This window comes from Polyodon spathula, unplaced genomic scaffold (assembly GCF_017654505.1).
Source record: "Polyodon spathula isolate WHYD16114869_AA unplaced genomic scaffold, ASM1765450v1 scaffolds_1311, whole genome shotgun sequence".
Taxonomy (NCBI): domain Eukaryota; kingdom Metazoa; phylum Chordata; class Actinopteri; order Acipenseriformes; family Polyodontidae; genus Polyodon; species Polyodon spathula.
In genome coordinates, this window is record NW_024472794.1 from 1 (window position 1) to 25,000 (window position 25,000).

At 47.0% G+C, this 25,000-nt stretch overlaps 3 protein-coding genes across 4 annotated transcripts; all 3 read right to left on the reverse strand.

The window, feature by feature from the left end:
• Positions 1-574: 574 nt before the first annotated feature.
• nfrkb (nuclear factor related to kappaB binding protein) lies at positions 575-9,183 on the reverse strand. Of its 2 annotated transcripts, XM_041242523.1 has the most exons (19): positions 8,992-9,183; positions 8,476-8,610; positions 7,523-7,724; positions 7,104-7,231; positions 6,750-6,924; positions 6,406-6,507; positions 5,949-6,022; positions 5,290-5,374; positions 4,830-5,016; positions 4,522-4,633; positions 3,703-3,829; positions 3,378-3,455; positions 2,868-2,947; positions 2,487-2,533; positions 2,324-2,384; positions 1,722-1,896; positions 1,381-1,487; positions 810-933; positions 575-685 (listed from the first exon to the last, which is right to left on the reverse strand). In XM_041242523.1, the coding sequence occupies exons 2-19, from the start codon at positions 8,593-8,595 to the stop codon at positions 591-593; spliced, it is 2,079 nt and encodes a 692-aa protein (XP_041098457.1). In that variant the 5' UTR covers positions 8,596-8,610; positions 8,992-9,183; the 3' UTR covers positions 575-590. The 2 variants fall into 2 exon arrangements, with proteins under 2 accessions (XP_041098457.1, XP_041098458.1); XM_041242524.1 differs by lacking the exons at positions 8,476-8,610; positions 8,992-9,183 and adding an exon at positions 8,030-8,376.
• Positions 9,184-10,102: 919 nt separating this feature from the next.
• Positions 10,103-18,132, reverse strand: LOC121309543 (lipase member H-A-like). Its single transcript, XM_041242525.1, has 10 exons — positions 15,472-18,132; positions 13,971-14,317; positions 13,529-13,637; positions 13,119-13,220; positions 12,740-12,847; positions 12,439-12,606; positions 11,888-11,980; positions 11,389-11,500; positions 10,928-11,107; positions 10,103-10,548 (listed from the first exon to the last, which is right to left on the reverse strand). Exons 1-10 carry the CDS (start codon positions 15,518-15,520, stop codon positions 10,455-10,457), a joined length of 1,362 nt encoding a protein of 453 aa, XP_041098459.1. The 5' UTR covers positions 15,521-18,132; the 3' UTR covers positions 10,103-10,454.
• A 43-nt stretch (positions 18,133-18,175) lies between these two features.
• Positions 18,176-24,788, reverse strand: st14a (ST14 transmembrane serine protease matriptase a; the record flags this gene model as incomplete). Its single annotated transcript, XM_041242522.1, has 10 exons — positions 18,176-18,902; positions 19,739-19,872; positions 20,951-21,222; positions 21,677-21,860; positions 22,356-22,478; positions 22,888-23,001; positions 23,158-23,265; positions 23,641-23,745; positions 24,185-24,315; positions 24,679-24,788. Coding segments are annotated over 10 exons (1,443 nt in total), but the record flags the coding sequence as incomplete, so codon positions are not given.
• Positions 24,789-25,000: the final 212 nt, after the last annotated feature.

Consider the following 25,000-nt stretch of genomic DNA (forward strand, 5'->3'; position numbering starts at 1 on the left):
CGAAAAACTTTATTGCATACAGTTTATTTTAGAAGTGTCTGGGTGGGTTCATATAGTCGCGTAGTGCTACTTCTTTGTACCCCTTAGAAGGGAATTACTGATTCCCTTAGTAACCACTACAACACCACCGCATGTTTTACTTTTAAAAGGGCTTTTTGTGTCTAAGACTTCACCAAATACATACAGTGCTCTATCTTCATAACACTAGTCAGGAGCCACAGTTACAAGACCAAGCTATTTGTGTTTGCCTTATAACAAGTAGAAATGTGCTACTGTAATGGCAGCCAGGACAATGCTGCCTTATAACCGATGCTGCTATATAAAGGGGCTCCTTATAAAGGGGGATATATATGGATATAGGAGGGTTATATATATATATATATATATATATATAAAAAAAGCATTTACATTTAACATAGCTGGAATGTTGGCAAGAACTCATATATAAGGGTGCACATGTACAGAGCTAATACGCAAATAGAAAGGACTGCAGACAAACTCCTGTATCGCACTCCTGCTCATCACACTCCCCATGCTGCTCATCACACTCCCCCTGCTGGCTCCACCTGGTTCAATAGAGGATTTCTAGCTCAGTTTCCACTCACAGGTTTCGGGGCCGGCTTGGGTTTCTGCTGCAGGGCTTTCTTCGCCTTGGCAGCTGCAGCCTGTGCCTGGTGTATCCTCTCTGAAAGACAGGCGTGGATTGTGGCGTTACACTCCTGGCTGCTGGACACACTTACCGATCACAGACCAAGACGACTACTCAATCCCCGTGAATACAATTCAGTGTACAGAAGCGCTGTCCTCACCAAACTCCTCTTCACTGCGATCACGGTGCAGGTAGATCCACAGCTTGCGTCCAATATCGTACTTCACACAGGGGTCCTTCTCATAGTGCAGCCTGTCCAGGGCTCCGCTCACCACTGTGTTCACCTGCAAACACAAACACACATACATGAACACAGGCACACAAACACATTAACACAAAAACAAAAAAGACATTGAAAAAAAGACTCCTAGCGGAAACGTTTGTTATTGAATTTAAGTCTATTTTATGATTTCTAAATTCAGCCCCATTCGGTATTTAACACACAGCAAAAGTTTAAATTGTCTCTCAGTCAAAAAGTCCCAAGCTATGCCCCTGCCGACCGTGGCCGGGAGTTCCCAGGGAGAACTTAAAATATATTCCCCCTTGGTGAGCTGTAACTGGGATCCTGCTGCAGTTTACAGCACCAGTAATAGAACAGTTTGAAATAGGAAATCCACACTTAATGGGAGTCAATGCAAAGTCCTCTTAGGACTGCAGACAAACTCCTGTATCGCACTTCTGCTCATCATCATGCCTGTTTGTGTGCAACTGCAGGTGTGTCTGTGTCTCACCTGAGCACTGGTGACCTCCGGTGCGAGGAACTGCGAGTCCTTGAGCAGCTCACAGATCTCTGCCCGAGTGCCCTCTCCATTGGGCAGCCTGGCTGCAGCGTCACGCACTGCGGGATGGGGGGAGATCAAAGGCTTATAAAACAGTTAGCTTTCTATGAATATTCTTACTGTTATAATAATGGATAAGTTTCCCATGAAGGGATGATAAGACTCCCCTTGCATGGCAGTTTGATCCATTCCTGGTTTTACTATGAGTTTAATAAGACACACCTGAGCTTGTTACCTCAAGCTCGCAGTAAATTCCATCCCTGGGGTCTCCAGGTCTTGCTCCTGGCACTCACCCAGCGAGAGGATGGTCACGTAGGCTGGCCGGTCGGAGCGCAGCAGGGAGTGCTCTCTGGCCTTGTTCAGGGAAGTCTCCTTGTCAAACACGCCCTTGACAGGCCCCACTACGGACTCGAACCCGTGCATGCGGAACGTGAAGGCCTTGTGAGGCTGGTCATAGCGCTGCCGCTCCTGGGGAGAGGGAGAGGAGTCAGCAAGCTGCACCGCGCCCTGGAGAAGCACAGCACAGCGCAGAAACGCACACAGGACTAACGTTTCAATGAGAAGTCTTTCTTGGGGTGCGATGATAGTGCAAACATAGTGAAAGCATGGCAGACACAGATTACCATGGCAAATCCCAGAGGTGTAGGTCAGGCCTCGTTAGAAATGCAATAAAGGTATAGAGAAAATGTAAGCATACGAACTGCACTTTATTATTACAAGCATACAGTAATAAAAGAAATGTTGCAGAGACAGAGAGTGTGAAAGTGAGCGAGTGAGAGATGGAGACAGAGTGAAAGTGAGAGAGCATGAGAGAATGCAAGTTACAGTGAGAGAGCTAGTGAGAGAGCATGACAGAGTGAAAGTGACAGAGTGAGAGAGACAAGCAGAAGCTCACCTGTTCCTGGAAGGTGTGTCTCTCCTCTACAGTACTGGGGCGCACCACATAGTCCGTCCGTCTGCATTGAAAACACAGACCAGCGTCAACATGGCCTCACAACACCGTCAATAACCTACCATTATTATCAATACCCACTGGGGGAGACAGAAACCCTACTCACACTCTGGGGATGGGGGGTATGGTGTCTGACAGCTCCTCACTCTCCTGCTGCAAGAAACAAAACAGGAGACGTTCCCATCACTGAGCCTCTGCACCAGGAGCAGACTGCAGTACCTGACCAGCAGACCGGCAATGTCTCGGGACCTGGAAACGTCATTTGGTGCAGCCCTCTTGTTGACCAATAGCACACCCTGATTTCCATGCAACCTCCTGAGCTGTCAGCTTGACCGACCAATGAACTGCTCGCCAATTAAATACTACGCAGCTTCAAACGTGGTTTTGATTGGTTCCACTTCATGAGAACAGCACTGGGATTGGTGGAGCGCGCTGCTGAGGTTAAACACCAGTCGCATGGCTCTGTGCATGTGAATCTCAGACACACCTTGACTACAGGCTGGTCCTTGGTCTCGAGCCACAGCTGACAGAGCATACCGAGATCCTTCTCGCCATCCTGACTGGGGACTGCAGGGTGGAGAGAGAGAGGAGGTCAGGTTTCATCAGGTATAAAAACATAGGATAGACAGGATACAGATACAAAGAGAGATGCAGACAGAGACAAACAGACAAACAGATCAAAAGAACACATATCGATAGAGATACAGAGCAAGCAGACAACTTGATAAATTGGACAGATTAACAGATAGAATAAAATCTATAGATAAAGAGATACAGATTGATGAATAGAATGCAATTTTAGGATGAAATTAAGACTCCTGTTGTACAGCGGTTTGATGCATTCCAGGTTTCACTATGAGTTTAATAAGACACACCCGAGCGTGTTACCTCTACACTGTGGCTAAGCAAGCATGTAGTAAAACCTGGAATGGGTGAAACTGCTGTGCAATAGGAGTCTCATATCCATCCCTGCGATAGACAGACAGATGACCCTTACTGATCCACTTCCACTGCTGTGTCCGATCTTTGAACTCCACAAAGGGAGTGAAGCCACTAGGCAGAGCCATGACTCCCGCTGTAGAGAGAATGAGAGGGAGGGAGAGTCACTTAGTCAGGTCTTGACAACTCAATCAGGAGAACTGCTTCACCTTTACATGCATCTATTCATTATCAAGCTACTTGTTTGAAGGGTATGGGCTCGGAAGCATTGATTCCTCCGAACCACACCGAGTCTGGCACGTAAACTCTGAACACTTGTTTTCAGATTCAAATTTGTTTCTTGTGCATTTAAACATAGTGAATGATTCCACCGAGAGCCTCACCTCTGCTTTCTCCACTCAGAAACTGCAGTGCAGACGGTACCAGCTCGGCCCAGTTGGGTGCAGCAGAGAACCACGGGTTCAGTGTGCTGGCTGGGGAGGCCTGCCACTGCTGAACCTTCTCCTCTATCTGACAGGGGGAGAGAGAGTGGAGCAGTGACAAACGACAGGGCATAATAACACAGTCAACAACCTGCAGGGTAACACATGCCATCCTGCTCGGAGCTTGACTGGGTTAGCGTTCGCTCTACCTGCAGGGTAACACATGCCACCCTGCTCGGATCTTGACTGGGTTAGCGTTCGCTCCACCTGCAGGGTAACACATGCCACCCTGCTCGGATCTTGACAGGGTTTGCGTTCGTTCAACCTGCATCAAGTCTTTCAAAGCTTAAAAGGAACTGAGCAAGCTAAACCGAACCAATACTTTAAAAGCAGCGAAGAATCCAGGACCAGCAGACTCAGTTGGAAATAGAGACAGATTTAGGACAGAAGGTAGGAGGCACTTCTTTACACAGTGTGGTTATAGGTTTGGTTTGGTTTGGTTTGGTTTGGTTATCTGGCCATGTTGTTGATGAATCACTGGGATCCTTTAAAACCCAACCTGACAAAGTTTTGAGATGAATCAGCTACTAACCGGACGAGCACAGACGGGCTGAACGGCCTCCTCTCATTTGTAACTTTTCCTGTGTTATGAACAGGATGAAATGGAAATGTGGTAGTTGCCACATACGGCCACAGGATGGAGTAAGGGGGCTGTTATAATACTGCTGCTCATCTCCATGGGGCAGAGCTACACATAGATCAGTGTTCAGGGCTGAATACCGTAGCTGAGCTGGTCTGGCCCTCCAGACGCAGGATCTCCTCCAGCAGACTGAAGAAGCTCACTGCAATCTCCTCCACAAAGAGAGGGGAGCCCTTCACCTCCTCCAGGGGCCTGAGGCAAGACAGAGGGGAGATGGAGAAGGAGAGGGGGAAATAGGAAAATGAGGGAGAGAGTGAGTCTTGAGTACACGAAATCAGTAATCTGAGAATAAAGCAAACCAATTCTTTGCCTTTCTCTGCCAGCTAGTTCATCCACACCCCTGCACACTCCCAGGTTACACAGTCATACCGCAAGGCTCTGTACTCACTCTTCCTTCACCACAGGCAGCACTGGGGCTGGGGGGGGCTCAGGGGGAGCTGGGGGGCACTCTGGGTCCCCCAGCAGCTCGGGAGAGTCTTCTGGCTCCTGTTTGATCAGCTTCATCTTCTTTTTCTTTTTCTCCTCCTTCTCTTTCTCCTTCAGCCTCTTCTTGGGCACGGCCAAGTCGAACAGCGCTGCAAAAGGAGGGGTGGGGTCGGCAATACGCAGAACCAAACATATTCAAATACACTGAAATTACCTAGAGCCTCTCCCTCACTATTCTGAATTGTTACGAAACTGTTCCGAGATACACATTGCACATCCTGCCCTGCAGTTTCTTAATTCATAACTATTCCTGACAATCACGTTGTATAAAATGATTGACTTCTTTCTTTTACTTCCCTCAGTTGATCAGGGAACTGACGGAAGGGTCTCCCAGTTCCAAACCCCCAGTCCCACACACTCACCCACGAGGGAGCCCTTCCTCCCTGCGTTCACGCGAGTCATGATGTCGTTCAGGCTGATGTCTGACGTCATCAGATCAGGGCGGTCCTGCAGACAGACAGACAGGATTATGGGTGACGAATTTACATTTTGATCCAAACAGGTTCATTCAAAAAAAAATGGCAGTATAACCTTGTGGTTCTACAAACCCAGCCCATGTCCCAGTATAAGCACCTACAGGTCTGTACAAAAGTGCAAACAAGATGTGGGATGCTTTTAAATCTGAATCATTTTAGTAAAACTGATAAACTACAGGGATGGAACGAAGACCCCCATTGCGTAGCAGATTGACCCATTCCTGGTTTTACTGTGAGTTTAATGAGACACACCTGAGCTTGTTCACTATGCACTGTGGCTAATCAAGCTTGTAGGAAAACCTGGAATGGGTGAAACTGCTATGCAACAGGAGTCTTAGTTCCATCCCTGAAATACTATTATAAGGCCTTGTAGGGAGATTTCAAATAGATTTTTCCCGTCGACCGTTCACACACTCAAGCACGTGTGTTATCTGGTGTACAAGCGCAACACCATCACACAAGCACACTCCCCTGTTTGCATGAGCACACGCTACTGTGCTGCTGTTTGATATCAAGGCTTTACCAGGATCACACTCTGCACATACCGGCTGCCGTTTCCTTCTCTCTCTCTGTCTCTTCAACATCAGCTTCAAATCTCCATCCACCAGCTCCGGCTTTTCTGAAGGAGAAACAGCAGCAGGGAGTAATCTAAATAATCCATCCTTCTACTGGTCGATGTTTTTCATCAAACTCGGAACGAACTGGTCTGGACAGGATCGTTTCTCTTTTTTTAAAACCAGTTCAGATTTTTGCATCAATTGAAGACATTGAGAAATACTTCTAGATGAAATGTTTGTCATCAAACTTAAGTTTCTTTATGCATTTCTAAATTTAACACTATAAAGTTTTTAATAGTTTTGGATTAAGTGTGCTGTTCTTTGTCTGTCATAACGTGCTTACTAAGTTGCTGTGCTGATTTTGAAATGTAAAGACACTTCGCTCTGAGCTGTCCTTTTCCTATCAGGGGGTCATTCCTGGGTGTCGGGGAAGAGGGTCTCTCACCTGTGGTTTTCATGTCTTGCGTGGACAAGCTCGGGACCACCCTGAGAGACACTCTGAGGTTTGAGGGGTGCGGGGGAGAGGGGGGCAGCCAGGAGCCCAGGTCTGGGGAGGGAAGAGAGATGTGTTCTTGCTCTGTGGTTTACATATCTTTTAGTTTTGGCTATAGTTTAAATAAGATATCCATCCTCATACGCCAGGCTTAATTTAAAATAAATATACACATGCATGCAATCGTTATTTGAATTATTTCAAAAAGAAGAAAGAGTAGTCCAGGTTGACTCTATTCAATGTGTGAATTCGAGTTTAGTGTTTGAGGGAATCATTCCTGCATGGCTCTCCCGCACCTTCCTCGTCGGACGACAGGGCGCTGTCCCCACAATCCTCCTTCACTTCCCGCAGGATCTTGGCCACCCGTCTCTTGGCCCTCTGCTCCCTCTCCTCGGGCCGGGTCGAGGGGGAGGGGTACCGGCGCTTCAGAACCAGGTCGGGCCCGCTGCGCCGCGCTGAGTCCAGCAGCTCCTAAAGACAGGCAGCATCTGGGAACCAGGACTTGCAATAGCAGATTTTCCCTTTCATTAGAGTAACTAGCTTGAGAATCCAATAATGACATTATCTGATGTAGTCTTTTAGTGCATCAAAAAATATATACATTAGGACTAAGATGTATTGTATTGAAGCCTGGCTGGAGCCAGTCATACCTTTCTGGAGATGAGGATCTGCTTGAGCAGCCTGTGGTAATACTGCTGCTGGGAGTGCAGGTAGCGCTTCCTCTGGGACTTGATGCACAGCTGCCTGTACTGAACCACCTCAGGGTTGAAGTACCCATCTGGGGAGGGAAGCAAGAAAGAAAGATTGATAATTAGGCTATTTGTATTTCTATTATTTCTCATCAGTGCTGTAGGACGCTGCCTGACGTGGAAGGCACTTTACACATGGAGTTTGTTTCTGTTGAATCAGATGTCGTCACAGGATGAAGAATTGCTAACCTGACAGCTATGTGCCCTGAACAAATGCCTCAGAACAAGGCAACATACAATGCACACAGACAAAGTTTCTTTTAGTATTTCTAAATGGATATGGTGATGGAGGGAGCTGGTGAAGGGGAGGGGTCCTGCACCTCGGAAGAGTTTCTGGGCGATGTGCAGGGGGTTCCCGAAACGGAAGTTCTCGTCCCCGAACAGGTCTGTGATCACCCGCTGCCGCTGCTCCGCGGAGTCTTCTGGAAATTGCGGCAGGAACTGGAGGAGGTGCTGCCGCTGTGAGTCCGTCAGCACGTCATTCCAGGTGCTCGCACTCACCACATCAAAAAAGATCTCTGGCTGAGAGGGGTGGGGAGAGATAGAGAGAAAGAGAGAGAGGTGGGGGGGAGGGAGAGGTAGGAGTGACAGAGAATGTGGAGGAGAGATAGAGGGAGTGGAGAGAGAGAGAGAGAGAACCAACCATGAATCTCTACACCCACGGAATTTAACCAACAACCTCGACACACAAAGACCAATCGTCAGCCTTCATTCACTGCTGAAATAGCCAGGTAGGTGCCTGGAATTGAAGCAATAAAGCCCCTGCAAAAATCAGGTACCAACTCCTCCACTTATAACAAGCGTTTTAACACAGGACTGAGTCTCACCTGCATCTGTGGGTTATTAACTGGAACAAGTACTAAACAAGTTGAAGAGCTGGTAATGTATGCATCCTGCCTAAATGAGCACATCTCTGAACATCAAGACTCAGGGATAGTATTACTGTCGAACCCCGACACCCTATATGTAGCCCCATGGATGTAAATAAGACTCCCACTGCATAGCAGTCTGAGCCATATCTGGTTTCACCAGGAGTTTAGTAAGATACATCTGAGCTTCTTACACACTGTGGCTAATCAAGCTCCTACTAAAACCTGGAGTGGGCAAAACTGCTATGCAATAGGAGTCTTATTGCCATCCCTGCAGGGGAATCCAATCCCACACTCTGACTGTCGGTGTGAGGACAGTTACAACAGACCATAGACCCCTGGTGTTCCTCGGAGCGGTTCTGTTCTGCGGGATGTTAACTAATCTGCGATGAGCTGCTACCCACGTCCTCCAGCAGCTCCTCCGGCAGGCTGACCCTGGTGTTTCCCAGCATGCAGTCCTCCATGATGCGACCCCCGTGCCCCGGCTCCAGGGGGTCGGTCAGCATGTGGTCCAGAGCGTCCATCCTCCTGCAAGCACACTGCACGACAAAACAATCGGCTAGCTGGGTCCGTCTGTCAGCACGACTGCTGCACTCCGTCTGTACGGCGTTAATAACGGGGCCCTTTTCAAGATCTTGTGTTAGCTACACTTAGTTGGCAATACAATTAATTATTTCAATTGATTAATTAAACTATCGGCATTTGGTAACTGCAGCGTGCGTACTGGATGATGCTCTTGAAGATGCACAGTGTGTCTGTTATTACAAAAACAAGACCGCTGCTTACTGTCACAAACCTTACGCAGTCTTCCTTCATTAAAATGAAAACTAGTTTCTGATTTACTTAGCTATTTCACGCTATGTTCGTAATTGCTCTCTGCGTTAAATACCGGATATTTCATGTTTAAAGGGTTTATTTACCTTTTTGTCCAGGAAATGAAACACCCAAGTAGAAACGGAGGGGGCGTGGGGAATTAAAACACGGACGGGCTGCTTCCTGTCGATCTCAAACTCTGCGGTACTTACAACCAAGCAAAGGAAAAACTCCGTTCCGAGGCTGCAGACGTGTGGGCTAAACTAGGCCGCACCAAGTGACCTGCAAATTGCAATTAAAACCCGCAGGAGTCATTATACAACCGGCAAAATAAAAGACATGTAAAATTCGGTTAAAGATCAGGCTGGGCTGGTCCTCCGCGTCTAGTTCTCATCACTGGCGCAAGTCGCTGCTGTCTGTAGAGTTGAGACAGTATGGACCGCGCACCCCCATTCATTCACGGGTTCAGGTTGCAGATTATATCATTTTAAATGAACCCGTGCTGTTTTCCTTTTATTGATTGGAAATGTCATTTTAATAATTGAAGTCAGAGTTTACATTGCCCTGTATTTCCGAGGAACGGGGTGAACGGTGGTGAACCAAAAGGTTTATACACTGTAGGGCGGCAACATTGTTTCTCGTTTATTTTATTTTGTTGTATTTTGATGGGCTCCCGCATGACTTTATTTGACTCTTTTTTAATGGTCTTTAGTGTAAAGTACCTGGGGATCGTTCCTGGCGAAAGGTACTAAACCATGGCTTCTCAAACTCTGTCCTGGGGACTCCCCTAATTGAACTAATAATTTGCTTAATTCTACCTTTTTACTTGTTTTCAGCTCTTAAACAGTTGCAGTTCAAGTTATTTATAAAATGTTACAGCTAACTTGAACTATGCAATTGTTCAAGAGCTGAAAACAAGTAAAAACGTCTAATTAAGCAAATTATCAGTTCAATTAAGGGTCTAGTTAAGTAATTGAGAGCTCGGCTGGAATGAAAACCAGCCGCCACAGGGGGTCCCCCAGGACCAAGTTTGAGAAGCCTTGTAATAAGCTGATATTATCATCAGCAGCCATAGCTGCTGAAATCATGGAAACAGACCCCCTTCGCTCTTTGACTGCATGTTTTAATAGATTTGTTTTCATAGCTAGTATAAGTTCACAACAGAGCTGGTGTTACCCTGACTGGTATTTGCACTTGTGCTCTACAGTATGTTAACTAATTAATGCAGGACAAAGAGCACAACAGAGTGGGGTGCGGTGATCATATTCCAATGCCAAGAAAAACATTGAATCCCTTTGTTATCAATGCTCTTTGTGAAAATAAACCGCTAAGGCAGGACGGACAGTGTCCTTGCAGGCACTGCATTGTATTACAAACAAGAGCAAGACACAACATGGAAGAACTGTGCTTGTGCAGCAGTTTATTGCAATCAGGTGACGGACAGCGAGTGTAAAGCATCTGCCCTGCATTCATATACGAAGGGAAAAGTTGGAAATGGTTTGAAATCTGTTGTTTTACTCTGGATTCGTCTTCATCTTCGTCCTCCGCTCATTCCTGCTCCTGCCGAGCTCTACAGTGTCGTCAATAACTTATTTTCCTTCTTTAGGGGGATGTGTTCTGTGCGCCCCTCCGCAGCTTCTATGTCGTTTGCAAAGTAGACAGTCCTGCAAGAGAGAAAGGGATGATTCAGTAGGGCATCTAGTGAGGAGGACGCACATGAGAGGACAACTGGGCTGATCCGGGACAGGATGCAAGGACTGAGTCGCTTCAGGCTAAGGAGATTGGGATGGATTTACTTGAAGTTTCTAAAATAATACTTGCCCTGGAATCTTTTATTATGGAAGGATGTAAGCAAAGAGACATTCAAGAAACAAATCTATCTTGTTCCCTGGCTTTTATTTCACAGCTCCAACACCAAGTTTGATGCAAACTCATTACAGACATTTTGTAATGTAATTAACACCCAGGGAAAGGAAAGGAGACAAGCAGCCCAGGTTTGGCTCCAGTGCAGCCTCTTCCCTGGTCTCCCGTGGCTGTGCTCACCCGTTGTCTCTGGGCAGTCGTGTGAGAACGAGCTCGTCAATGTGCACCCTCCTCCTCCTCCACTCCAGATGCAGGAAGCGTCTCGTGTAGAGCTCCAGCAGGAGCTCGCTGAACTCTCCGTCCCTGTCCGACGGCACCAGGAACTGGTACACCTTCCCGGGGGCAAGAGTCACTGCAGACCTGCACACACAACGCATGCGGTTTCCCACGCTTGTACTATGCATTACCCATAGGTTTGCCATGTTTTTAAATTTGCTTTGCCATACCTCTCTGGGCTTTACAATGCTTACCTCTGCTTTCGCTGTGCTTTATTACACTTTGCTATGCTTGTGCCAGGGCACCCTTTAATAAGGGACAGCACAGAAGCCAGTTACAGGACAGCTCACCCACCATAAACTGGGAAGAGGCTAGGAAAGAAAGAATGAAAAGCTGGCCAGTCAAAGTGCTGCTTGTCTACTCACTGGGAGAGACGCAGGGCCGAGGTCTCCACTCCTCTCCCCTTCAGCTTGACAAACAGCCAGCACCGGAGCGGACGAGCGCCCCCGATCTGCAGCTCCAGCAGGAAGTATGTGACTGGAAGAGAGCAGGACAGCGAGGGAGCTCCTCCACAAACTGACACATGCAAATCAAACAGCTTAGAAGAAACGGGCCAAGCAGACAAACGTTTCGGATGATACCCTCAGCAGATCAACAATAAAGACTGCTGCCAAGCTCAGCGTGTACATGACACAGCAAACCCTTAATCAATCGTGAGTAATTCGGGGGGTTGACTCAAGGTGCTGTAAGGTACTTAAAGGTGTACTACCCTAATCTGGCTGCAGAACCCTTTTCCCAGTCCTCCACTTTATCATTGATTTGTGTTTCGCTTCTAATAACACTCAAGCCGTTAATCAGAGCTCTTAAACAGAACTGATTGTGTTCTGTGTCGAAGCTGGTGAGCTGTGCGATGCAGGCACTCACCACAGTGCGGAGGGGTGCTGGTGATGTCCAGAAAGGCGGTGAGCTTCTTGAATGGGACTGGCCTGTCCGCTGTCAGCCAGGTGGTGTTATATCCTAAACAGAGGACAGACAGAGGGGTCAGTGCAGGGGTGCCCTCAATCAAAACCTAAAAAAAAAAAAACTGCATGTGTTCCCATACTATAGTACAGGACCAAAATATGATAGAAACCAATAGTATACTGCAGTATGAACTATAATAATCATCTTTATATAGCACCTTTCATAGTGGGCCACCATCACAAAGCACTTTTACAAGACTAGGGTGTGTGAACGATGCATCAGCTGCAGAGTCACCTTCAACAATGTCTCACAAGGAGGTTCAGTGACTTGCTCAGGGACAGTGAGTCAGTGGCTGAGCTGGGATTTGAACCTGGAACCTCCTGGTTACAAGCCTGTTCCTTCAACCACTGGACCACAGAGCCTCCTATAGCTAAGCATACTATGAGACTACATGGTGTGAGGATGGTAGAATTGTATTAGTTATATGTGATGCGTGCGGCTCTGTCACACACCCAGCTCTGGGCAGCTCCTCAGCCCTGGTCGATGGCACCATGTGCAGCGCCCCCTAGTGAAGGAGCGCAGCGAGCGGCAGGGGAACGCAGTCAGAGGACAGCTGGCGCGGATGGAGCTGGTGAAGAGCTGGTAGGCTTTCTGGTGGTTGCACAGTACATAACGCTCCCCTGAAAACAGAATAAAACAAGGGCACAGGCCGTGAATATACAGCAGAATCATTCTCTGCACTTACTACACTGTATACGTCATGCCCTGTGCTTCTTTCACTAAAGCACTTTCAAGACATGGATGGTCACTTACTGCCAAGCAGCGACTTAGGGCAGCCAGGCAGCCGATAGCCTTTCCCCACGTAGAAGTCCACGTGCCCCATGGGCTGACGCAGCCCCAGAGCTGCTATGGGTTCACTGGCTGCGGAGACGACAGCAGACAAAGGTCAGGTCAAAAGCACACAAACCTGGTCAGTGAATTCAGTACCTTCCCTTGACAGTGAGCTGGAATGGAAATAAGACTCCCATTGCATAGCAGCTTGATCCATTCCTGGTTTTACTATGAGTTTAATAAAACACTCCTGAGTTTGTTACCTATACACTGTAGCTAATCAAGCTCATAGGAAAACCAGGAATGGGTGACACTGCTATGCAAGAGGAGTCTTTATTTCCATCCCATGATAGTGACAGACCTCTGTAATTGGTGTGGACCACGTCCACAAACTGAGCGTCAGTGTAGTCCAGCCGTGTCCTGGGACCTGCGTGGAGGAAAGACGGGCCGAAGGGATCCAAACCTGCATTGAAAAACAGAACACGAAACACTAAAAAAACTCTGAAATACTGACTGCGACCAGGAATTGTCGTGTGTTTTTGTTCTGTTTGAATGGTTTGTCTCCGTTTTGATTTTTATAATGTTATTTCTTTCCGCCCTCTCTTGCCAGGAGTCCTTTGTAAATAAGACATATATATCAAGGGTTCTGTCCTGGTTAAATAAATACATTTTAAAATCCAACGAGAGAGCGCCTGTTCAATATAAACCCCACACCGGGCTGCAGTGCTGGTGCTCCCCCTAGTGGTTGTGTCCATTCAGTGACAATGTTACCTGTAATTCTGCCGATAGAGCCTCGAAGACGGGACCCTGCGAATCCTGCGATGTGAGCCCCTGTGCCAAAGCCAATCAGATGCAGAGATGTAGCATTGAAGCCTTTAGCCTGCCAAGCAAACAGGTATAGACTGCTATCACTCCCATTAACAAGGATGCCAGTAACACAGAGTCAGGGCTATCCGCAAGATCAAAAAAAGCTGATGACCATCATCAACAGTACATACAGGATTGGACAGAAAAAAAGAATTTGCAATTCTACGAGTATGCAAACGTGTAAGTGTGACACACAGACAGGCGTTCGATTAATTACTTTGAAAATAAACAGATTCAACGATAGAGACTGGAAGTCTTTCTCAGTGTCTTCTCTTAATCTATGTCTCTCGTTAACAATCATTAGCGCCCCTCCATCGTATCACAGCGGTGCAGTGTCTAGACTCACCAGTAGGGAGCGCAGCAGCCCTGCCAGCAGCTTGCCTGCCTGCGTGGCTGCTGTGCGCAGGTTCTGGTTGCCAGGAGCTAGCCAGTCGATGGCCAGGATATTGAGCTGGTGTGCGGAGAGCAGCTCATGGGCCATGACCCCCACCCAGCGGGGTCTGACTTGAGGGGGGCGGCGGCCGTGGAGAATCACAACGACAGGCAGCCGCGGGTTCCAGGGGTACCCAGACAAGGACCCTGATACATTAAGAGGGACCCCACAGGGGCCCTGTCCAGCACTGAACCCCAAAACGCTCATCCAGAGAGAATCCGGCGCTCTTCTTCTGAAATCCTGACAGTGGGACTCGCCGCCTGAACAGAGGGCAATCAAATGAGACCCGAGCGGTGAACAGCAGCTCTGAAGAGGAGATGGGAGACCAGGCACGTGCGAGGCCGGCCCTCCCAGTCCAGGACATTGATCCAAACCGGTTCTGAACCGAACCCATTAACCCTTTCATGCATGGGACATTGAAAATAGCTGAATAAAAAACAATTTGAACACACAATAAAATATATACTTTTTAAATTGGTTTATATGAGGAAAAAATGTCATCCTCATATGGGGCTTTCATAAATTGTGTCTTCCATATCTCCCTGTATAAAGACTAGAGTATTTTATCCATCCCCATATAAGGTCGCCATGCATGAAAGGGTTAAACCTCCACCCACGATTCAAAGCAGTGAATTTTAACTGTTGAGCCCAAATTGAGTTATTATACCTGTGAGGGACTGACCTCTCAGACCAGCTGCAATGGATCATTACAAGACAATCTAATTCACATTTCTACTGCACCTTTCACCACAAGAATCCCAAAGTGCTTCAAACACACAGTAAAAAACCAAACCGTTCCATTAAAAACAGTCTAATACACAACGTAATAAAAATATAGAACAATTAAAACATTTTTTCAAATAAAATTGGAATTAAAAAAAGAACAAGGAAATGCTGTTTTGTAAAATTGGAAAACTGTTTCCCAGAATGCCGTGCTCCCCCCTCTCCTCCAGCCCACTGAGAAGAACACCTCTGTTTATTTGTAGTTTTCAAGTACTAACAGCGTCCGGCCTTTTAAATAAAGATTTAAAACACAAATCAGTCTATATTATACCATTTCTTTTTTTATAAATGATAAACGCTTTCTCACTACACTACTTTTAGCATTAGTATTATTTTAGTGTACATTTACCCACAGCATTGCATTTGAAATATCAGACCATTGTGAATTAATATCATGAATTCACGTTAAACTGGGTCCAGTATTGGAGCCCCTCACGACAATATAGCATTAAACGTGTGTACAGATATCCAAGTGTTGAAAGCACTGCATTACATCAAAAGTCAAACACAGACTTCCTACAGTGCAGAGATATTAAATATGAAATACATTATTTATTCAGCTTTTCTTTCAAATGTAAAGAAATGGACACAGAAAATACCACCAGTGCTCTAAAACTGAATCATTTGCTACCTGTTGCACCTCCAAGCAGAAGGAGAAGGCAAAGCAGAGTTCTGGACATCTTCAAGCCTCTTCAGTCCACAGCACCCAACTACAACCAGAAGCCTGACCCCAGAACAGCAACTGCAGTGCTGCTTAAATAAAGACAGCAAGGGAGCAGCCGAATTAAGATAGCCCCTTCGCTAGAAACGGAAACCTGTTTTATCTGCAGGGGAAGCGAAGGTGACATCGTTCATGCAAATCCACAGACACTGGTCGATTGTTATATTAAATGCTCAGTTTGTCAGAGGCTTCTAGTGGGGAGAGTGTGTGGGCGGGTCGTTTTTTTTTTTTTTTTTTTTGGTTTCGTCTTGGTCGCATCTCAACTATAGCTTTATGTCATACAGCAGCTGAAAATGTCTAATATTGTTTTAAGCACATTGGCACCACCGGTCCTTAAACTAAAGGGTTAGCAAATATGGTTTTGTGAATTACCAATAAGACAGAAAGTTTATTACAGTGTAATTGCAATGGAACAGTCCGTTTCATCCATTAGGAATGTGTTTTATTGACATGGCCGGTTATCATTAGTGATGTTTATTTGAACCTTTAGAACACATTTTGTGCCCAAATTGTGCCCAATTATTTTACCCCCAGTTTAGAAAGTCCAATTATTATTTTTCCCCTCACCGCTGCAATTCCCCACACAGCTCAGGAGAACCGAAGGGTCAGTGGGCGTCCTCGGATCCTCTTCTATACTCCGGAGAGGATGTCAGCGAAGCTACCTACCTCTGGAGGACAAGCCCTGCCAGCGTCCGCTCCGAGCTCAGCAGAGGAGGAGCAGTCCCTGCCCGTTTTGCCTCCCTCCAGACTCCCCAGCGACTTCACACAGCCCGGACGAGAGCCTGCGCTCCCGACTGTACGACTCACCCTGCACACCACACGGCCGTGCCTTTACAAGCAGAGACAGTACCGGTAATTCCAAAAGGTTACTGCCCCGATCCTACACAAACACCCCTGGGCACAAGAACCACAGCTAGTGACCTGCTCCTAACAAACCTTAAAAAACAAGAGAAAAAGAAGAGACAGCAGCAGACCAATCCAGGATTTCTTTCTCCACATTTTGTTTAATTTAAAACAATGAATTCCCTGCGTACAAGATGCAGGCACTGGGTGCTACAGGTTGTCGGAAATCCAAAAGAACACATTTTAGACTTAAATTTCATTTAATTTAAAACACAGAAAACACACACAGTCAGCTTCTGTGATTTTATTTAGATTCAATGACTTACTGAGTTCTGTTCAATTGATTTAAAAATAGTGGCAGATTTGAATACCAACCACCAATAAAAAAAACACATACATCTTGTTCATGAAAGTTTTGACACATTGTTCCAAGCAGAAATAAGCCAGGGAAGAAACTAGCATGCATTTAATTTTACAATCACACCAGCATTTAGATCAATTGAATACACTACTACAGTTACAAGCGTTAGATAATGAAACTCACTGCCTCGGCAGACAGACACACACACACAATGCATTTCAGCACACTCTCCTTGAGCTGACTTTAATAAGGCACAGTGGGAATGCCAACCCGACCCGTGCACGCGGGTGGGATCAGAAATTCCTATTCACATACAAATCATTCAAACACAAAACAAGCACAACGTTTCTTTTCTAAACAGTGACACTGCTTTTCAAAAGGTGATTTTGAACGGGCAACAGGGCTTCCATCTCAGCTCCGAAGCGCTGTTTGAATGAACAGTTATTGTAATGCCTTCTAGTGCACTACCTCATTACACCACAGGGGGGCAGTACCAACACCTCGAACCCATGCACCCTGCTCTCGGGTACGCCACGCAAGGGGCGGCAGCTGTGCCCTCGATCCACGCAGCGCTTTCCACATTTTATCAAACCCCACTGCTAGTTTAGCAGGTTTTGGCACTTCTTTTTAATAGTGTCATCAGTAACAGAAATGTAACTAAAAACGCTCACTAAAATCTCCCTGCGACTGTACTGGACTTCTGCACGGCAGAGACGCGACGGTAATTAATAAGGCTCCCGTGCTCACAGACATGCTATCCCATCGCAGGATCAGGTTAGCTTTGCTGGCATGCCAACAGCAGCAGCCCAGATGAGTTGAGCAAGGTCTTCTGCGCCCTTGCCCTGCCTCAACCCAGCTGCACTAGACACCCCCTTTGAGAGGAGAAATCGCTGCCTTTCATAGCGATGAAGTACATTTTTACCACCCCCACCCCAGAAAAACAGGGTCAGGTAGCTAGAGTTCCAAGTATAAACACAACGCACTCTCCCGACAGAAATCAGATTAAAAATAATAAAACTAAACTAAAACACAAGGTGATAGACAAGATCTCTTCATACAGATCTTATTTTAAAAAAAATCAGTGATTATCTCAACACCTTAGACACAAGCATAAAAAAGGCTTCTACAGGGAATATAGAGAAACACCCCTCGTTTTTAAGATCTAAATAATGCTGCCACTTAGAAGGTTACAACAGCACCCTCCCTAGGACCAGAGACTCGCAGGCATTGCAAGAGAGGTCGTACGACCCTAGTACTGTACTGTAGCAGAGGCTTGTTTTATCAATCTAACCACAGGGATGGAAAGAAGACTCCCGGTGCACAGCAGTTTGATCCACTCCTGGTTTTACTAGGAGTCATGTCACACCTGAGCCTGTTACCTATACACTGTGGCTAATCAAGCTAGTAGTAAAAGCTGGAATGGATGAAGCTGCTATGCAATAGGAGTCTTATCTCTGAAACAGTGGCAGTATTTAATTATTTAATTCGAGCACACTCGTACAAAATGGCCTGGGATCACGTAGCAGCAGCATGTTCTTTCTAGGAAATTAAGAGGAGCGCAACACATGGCAGAAACATCACAGTCCTGAGAGGACGACCTGTAGTGACTGCTGTCTCTCCCCACCCATATCAAACCACAGATACCTCCTAGGCACATACACAAGATATATAACTTGACTAAACACAAACGCAAACTCAGCTTCATCTGTGAAACATCTATATTGCAGGATCTCCTTATTCTCTGATAAAATACATTTGGATTTATTTATACAAAATAAAAAATAAAAAACACACACACAACCTTTTTACCCAGTCCGTTTTTGTGAAAAAAATAAAATGCAAAAATATTTCTTGTGGGTTGTCTCTCCAAGGTTGCCGACAATAAGCACAGTGGGTTTGAATTCCATTGTCCGTTCCCAGTAATAAACAGCCTGGTTGCTGCTGAGGAGCGCGCTGTCCTCTTCACTCCCCCTGATCACACCCCTGTGACCTGGGTGATCCAGCCTCGGTACATCGTGACACGGGTGTAAACCCCAGGCTTGTTCCTCCGGGCACAGCCGTCTCCCCAGCTCACAACTCCGGCCAGGAACAGACGCCCATTCGACTCGATACTGGACAAAGGGCCTCCAGAGTCACCCTGTGGAAGGGGAGTCACAAACCAGCTGGATTAGCAAGACCCTTCAAAACGGTTTCAAAATCCATTCTCTTACCCCTCGCCGGCTTGAGCAGACCCCTGCTCCTATCACCATTCTGACTGGAACCGATCAGAACCCATTCTCCCTGGCACACGTTCCAGCCTTCCTGTTTGTAATAACTGGTGGAGAGAAAGTTTCTTCTCTCCTTACTACTGCAGCAGTGTCAGGCTGGATAACGCCCCATTGCAGGTCCTCTTTATTCTAAACTGGACCACCACCATCATCCTGGGGCCAGTTGCATAAAACACCTAGTTACATGTCCCCTTAGTTTTCCCCTTGGTGTTACAGACGTCAATACCCTAGATAAGGGGAAATGGATCCTTAAGTGTTAGGCACTTCAACTTAAAACTTAAGGATATTTAAGCAACCAGATCCAGGTCTAAAGTAGTTCATTATCTAATGTATACGTACTTGACCATTAGATATGTGGAAATAAAACTTGATAAACACATTGACAAACGTTTCTATAAGACAAAGTCTTTCAGCGCCCGCAGTAGAAGCTACATTTAAAATAATAATAATAATAATAATAATAATAATAATAATAATAATAAATGTGATCAATTCAACGGTAAAGCGTGCGTCTGTGGAAATACAAAGAGAAAGAGTACCAGGGCAGGCATAGAATGACCCAGTCCCACTCTACTGAACCTCCCAGAGCGCTCCTCTGAGACTGGACCAGACGCTCCCCCTCCTCCCCTTCAACTCTTCAGAGGAACACTGCCGCCCCCTTGTGGTCTGCATGCAGCGCTGTGACCCAGTTCTTTCCCTGCTGTACCTGACAGGCGTCCACTCCCCCGGTCAGGACCCCGGCGCACATCATCCGGGAAGTGAGGTCGGACATCAGACTCGCGCACACCGTGTCGTTGATGATTCGAACCTCAGCCTTCTGCAGCACCGTCGCACCAAAGCCTAGAGACAAGGGGGAGACAAACACGAAACAATCAAAATCCAGGAAATAAGAGTCCCGCTTGAAGTAACTTACAAAAAATAGATGGTGAGTAAGTAGATTGAAGAAAATGCACAGAGTCCTTTTCTTCAATCAGTTGCCAGGTTTATTGAAATATGCAGGGAGTCTGGTCCCAGGTACAGGACAAACAACACTCAAAATTACAATGTTTGCGTGACATTAAATACCCTTCTGTATAGATGGTCCACCTCTCCTTTCTCTTACACTTAACCAATGGTCAAGGTACAACACTTTATTCTGTTAATTTAGTGTGTGTGTGTGTGTGTGTGTGTGTGTGTGTGTGTGTGTCTGTATGTATGTATGTGTGTGTGTGTGTGTGTGTAGTCTAATGTGACAACCTCTGAACTCAGTGCATTCTTCACACTCCTGGAGACAAAAGGTCCATACATCTGCCTTTTGTTATCTCCTTGCGACCCCCTTTGATGCCAGTGGGATTATCTCTTTTGATCTCTCTGAAGTCTAGAGCCTGTTCCCTTCTAGTCCACAGCATTGTTATCTCGTTAGCTTGCAGTCATTGTTGGGCAGTTTGTAGACGCATCGTCTCTATCAGTGGTTAGCAGTACATGCAATTTGAACCAAACAGTCTGCTATCTGAAATATTAGTCTCTTTTCAGAAAAGAACACCAGTATAGCTCTGCTAGTCCACATGCGTAGCAAACCCCTAATCAATTCTCAATCCATGTTTTCCAACACCGCTGCATAGCTGTTTGATCCATTCCTGACTTTACTATCACACCTGAGCCTGTTAGCTATACACTGGCTAATTAAAACTAGTAAAACTTGAAATGGGTGAAACTGCTATGCAATAGGAATCTCACTTCCATCCCTGGGGTCTCATCCAGTTGAATTTAACAACAAACGTTTCGTCAGTGCCTAGTCTGCACCTGTCTCTGTAGCTCTATCAGTTTGTGAGAGTGTGTCCATCTCTTACCTCCCTCAATAGTAGTCTAGCCTGTGATACAGACGGATTTGCATGTCTATGCCTTTGAGTGTATGATCGAGTTCCTCCTCATCTCTTACCCCCTTCCTTGGTGGCGCCCCAGCCCGTGATCCACACCGACTTGCCAGCTGGGAAGACGTAGGTGGATTCGGGGAGGCAGATGGGCCAGATTAAGCTGGAAAGGGTGACGGGACTGTCCAGCTCCATGAGGGCGATGTCGTTGTCGAAGGTGTAGGTGTTGTAGTTCGGGTGAGGAACGATTCGTTTTATATTGCTCTTCACCGTCAACTTGCCCAGCTGCCCCTGAGCGTGCAGACCCATGTAGGCCTCCCAGACGCTGGCTTGAGAGTACCTTCAGAGGCAAGGACAGCTTTGCATGAAGGAAAGACTTCAACTACAGAGCCCTGCTTCACACTGCACCTCCCAGCCAGGAGGCGCTCGATTAGATTCTTGCGAAAAGGAAATACAACTAGAAAGAAACAGCTTAGGTGGACTTAACTTAATAGAGAGATTGTATTTGTATTGCTTATTTAGCCTGATCTTTCGAAAGACTGAATATTTGACTTTAAATCAGCTTCTCTCTGTGGAACAATGCAACAGTTTAAAAATCCTGAACCATGCAAATGATTAAAGCCCCCATCTACCGGATTCTAACTGCCATATAAACCTGATTAGGAGCGCTTTACCTTGGCAGTTGACCATTGGGCAAGAACCTTCCCAATATGGTCCACTATCAGACACTGCTGCCCTCTGATTGGGGCTCAGCTGCCCCCCCCCCCCCCCCTCCTCTTCCTCCGTCCACCTACTTGACTTTGGCGTCGTCCTGGACGCAGTGGGCCGCGGTGACCAGCCAGCGGTTGGAGATGACCGAAGCTCCGCAGGTGTGTCCTGCTCCCTTGACGTGCAGGCTGACCTGCCAGGGCCACTCCCCCTCCTCCGCGTTCTGACCGCCCACGATGCGCGAGGTCTTGTAGGGACGCGTCCCGCAATCTGCACAGGCAGAGTAAACAACAGGGTCCCCGGGACTTCAGCACGCACAAAAGAGGGAAGCTATCATAGACCCGCTGAGGGGAACAACGGGAAGTCCAGCCCAGGTCTTTGTTCATACACAGATTCTCGATTATTATACTGAACTGATTAACCAGGTCCTTTACTCTCACAATGTTAACTGTAAAACCTGGACTGGAACTAGATCAGAAAAAGATCAGATAATGTAGAGGCAACGCCCTATACAGCATGGCAACACAAGCAATTTACAGAATAAGGAAACTGGATCTGAACTCTCCAGATGAAAGGTGCCACCTATCCCCCTTATAACGCATCTCTAAAATACAAGCCAGCATGTCAGTTAATCTCCAAAGTCTGTGCAAACTGAGGTGTATCAGAACAAAACACGTATGGCTTGTGCAGTTATGAAAAAGGTTATTACGCAGACGCCTCAAGCAGGAGAATGAGCCTTTAACAGGAATGTAATAAAGATCTCACTGCAGCCAGCCTCGTCAGAGTGATCGGCGCAGTCTTCCACCCCATCGCACTCCGGGTTCTTCTTGTTGATGCACTGCTTGTTCTTACACATGTAGCTGAACTCCGTGCAGTCGATCACCGTCGCTGAGGGAACAAGACAGAGCGAGCAATCAGGAGCCAGGCACGGGCGGGATGAGCTTGGTATTCTCCCCCAACTGCAGACCAGCCGGCTCTTTCTGCGCGGTGGTTAAGACATTCCCTCGCCATCTGCCCGGTTACGCACGCAATCACACTACCACATGGTCAACCCCACCCAAGACAAAATAAAAAGACAGAACGAACAAGAAAATAAACAGATCCTGAGGCAGAACTGAAACTAGTCAATCACAAAGCTGTCAAATACCGTCTTGCTGAAAGAGAACATTTTCAATGAGTTCTTGTAGCGATCCATTTTAAAACAGGGCTGTGTGTCGAACCGCACTGGCAGCAAAGCTTCCACCCTTTCTACTGTACGAGAGCGCTGGGGGTACTGGGAAGGGGAAGGTTTCCTTACTGGTCTCGCACTCGGATTCGTCGCTGCCGTCCCCGCAGTCATCGCGGCGGTCGCACAACATCTTCTTCGAAATGCATTTCCCGTTTCTGCACTTGGCTTGATCGGACTTGCAGGCTGGGAAACAAGATTCACACGTTTACCGAGGGGCAACGGTCCTGACAGACTGGTGCAGCCAGTTAAGCAGCAGTGGCGTTCTGTTAATTCGTTTATGATCGAGGCTTCTCCCCAGGTATTTCTCTGCAGTTGTTCAGTGCTGTTTCACACGCTTACCACAGGGCTCCTCGTCGCTGTTGTCTCCACAGTCGTTGACTCCATCACAGACCCAGAATTTGGGTTTGCACAGAGAGTTCTTGCATGTAAACTGGTCAGTCTTGCAAGCTGGGAGGACAGAAAGATATTCAGAACAGTGAGACCCTAGGGTGCTGCGGAGATGCTAGACAGTCCACTGACAACAGCATACAATGCACGCCTGTTAGAAGGGACTGGAAAGAGGTCATACAAGGAGACAAACGCATTCACTGCGCAGCAAAGTAATCTAGCAGACTAGTCAATCAAGCTCAAGAGGACAAGAGATCGATGATGATACAGATACATAACCCACATGTAAATGAGATGAAGGATGAAGACATTGACCAACCCAATTCATTTTAAAGCTTGGTTCAAGGGGTCCCTCGTGTCCCACTTGAGCTTGTCCCACAGGTGCCGTGTTCTCCCCCCCAGGTGTTGATTCGAATCGTTCTGTATGGCACTTACTGCACATGAGCTCGTCGCTGGAGTCACCACAGTCATTCCAGCCGTCACATTGCAGATTCTGGCTGATACACCGTTCGTTCGCACAGCGAAACTGTGAAGGGCAGGCTGCAGGAGAGCAGACGAGAGGAGAGGGACCAGGGGTTAATACAGGACTCTCATCAGCGATAACCTCAAAACACTCCAATCGCAAGGTAAAGATACACAAGCCAAGTGCATAGGGGGACTAACCGAAAAAAAAAGATTTTCTTATATTAATACAAGGGGTAGAAAATTTAGATCCTACCGTCCCTTGAACACACACACAGGAATCCGCTTTTAACCTTTACAAATTTCTCGGTTCTCGTGCCCTCAGAACTAATCAAAGGCCATAGCCACAGAAATTATTGCGTGACCCATCAACAGGCACACAGTTGCCTCCAGTCTGCCCCCTGCTGAGAGGTTTAGAAATCAACCCCCCAAGCCCTCGACTGCCCACCTCTAACACAGGAATGCTGAGCTGTGTTCTGCTTGGTCTCCTGCGAGTCGGCTGGGTTTGCACACTTACGGTTGGAAGGTTCGAAGGCTGCGTACTGAGCAGTGAAGCCCCGGTCCACGTAGGTTGCGTCGGAATGGAATCGGACCGTCATCTCGTTGGTCTGGCTGAAGACCACCAGCGATTTCTCATCCCCGCAGTACCTGAGTCAGACAGACAGACAGTCCTGATTCACCTGCTCCCAGCACCACAGCGTGCCGCCGTGTGCACACGTTCTTCACAAACGCTGCGGTCGGCTGCAGTCTTTTTGCGATGATCTCAGACTGACTTGATTTGGTAGTTTGACTTTTACCACGCCAGTAATATCAGCATTACACTTACATCCACAGGAAACACCTGCATGAACGGTTCTTTACAGACACAAACCCCTTTTTGACCCTTTTGGTCAAAAGCAAGTGAACGACAGCCCAGGGTAGCTTGAATAGTCACAATTGCAGAGCGTGCTCTTTGGCGTTTCTGGCCAGCCGTCGCTGGCTTTCAGGGTGTTTCCTGTGTGCGCGCCTCACCTCTGCGTGCTGATCTCCACGTAGTCCTTCGTGCAGCTCTTGCGTTTCACCCCAGGTTCGCTCATCAGGAACTTCGTGAAAGTCACCTTGGCGTTCAAACCCGCGGGCACCTGGGATACAGAAAGTACTCAAATAATCAGTGAAGGGCACTGTACGCGATGCGTAATGCGTTTGTCTGACCGGATTTTAACTAGGTGGCACAGGTTAGGTGATCGGAAACAAGCGTTTGATAAAAACATATGTTACTGTAACAGAGTGTATAATCATGTTGTAGTAGAATTATTCTCTTATCAATTACTATTAAATCAATCTACTGGACACT

Excerpts from the sequence above, each read along its gene's own strand:
- nfrkb (XM_041242523.1), bottom strand. The coding sequence starts at position 8,595 with ATGGACGCTCTGGACCACATGCTGACCGACCCCCTGGAGCCGGGGCAC. Across the intron at positions 7,725-8,475 it reads CGGAGGAGCTGCTGGAGGAC|CCAGAGATCTTTTTTGATGT; the intron begins GTGGGTAGCAGC and ends CACCCCTCTCAG. Across the intron at positions 934-1,380 it reads CGGAGGTCACCAGTGCTCAG|GTGAACACAGTGGTGAGCGG; the intron begins GTGAGACACAGA and ends TTGTGTTTGCAG.
- LOC121309543 (XM_041242525.1), bottom strand. The coding sequence starts at position 15,520 with ATGTCCAGAACTCTGCTTTGCCTTCTCCTTCTGCTTGGAGGTGCAACA. Across the intron at positions 12,848-13,118 it reads GGTCCACACCAATTACAGAG|CCAGTGAACCCATAGCAGCT; the intron begins GTCTGTCACTAT and ends TCGTCTCCGCAG. Across the intron at positions 11,501-11,887 it reads CAGCACCCCTCCGCACTGTG|TCACATACTTCCTGCTGGAG; the intron begins GTGAGTGCCTGC and ends GCTCTCTTCCAG.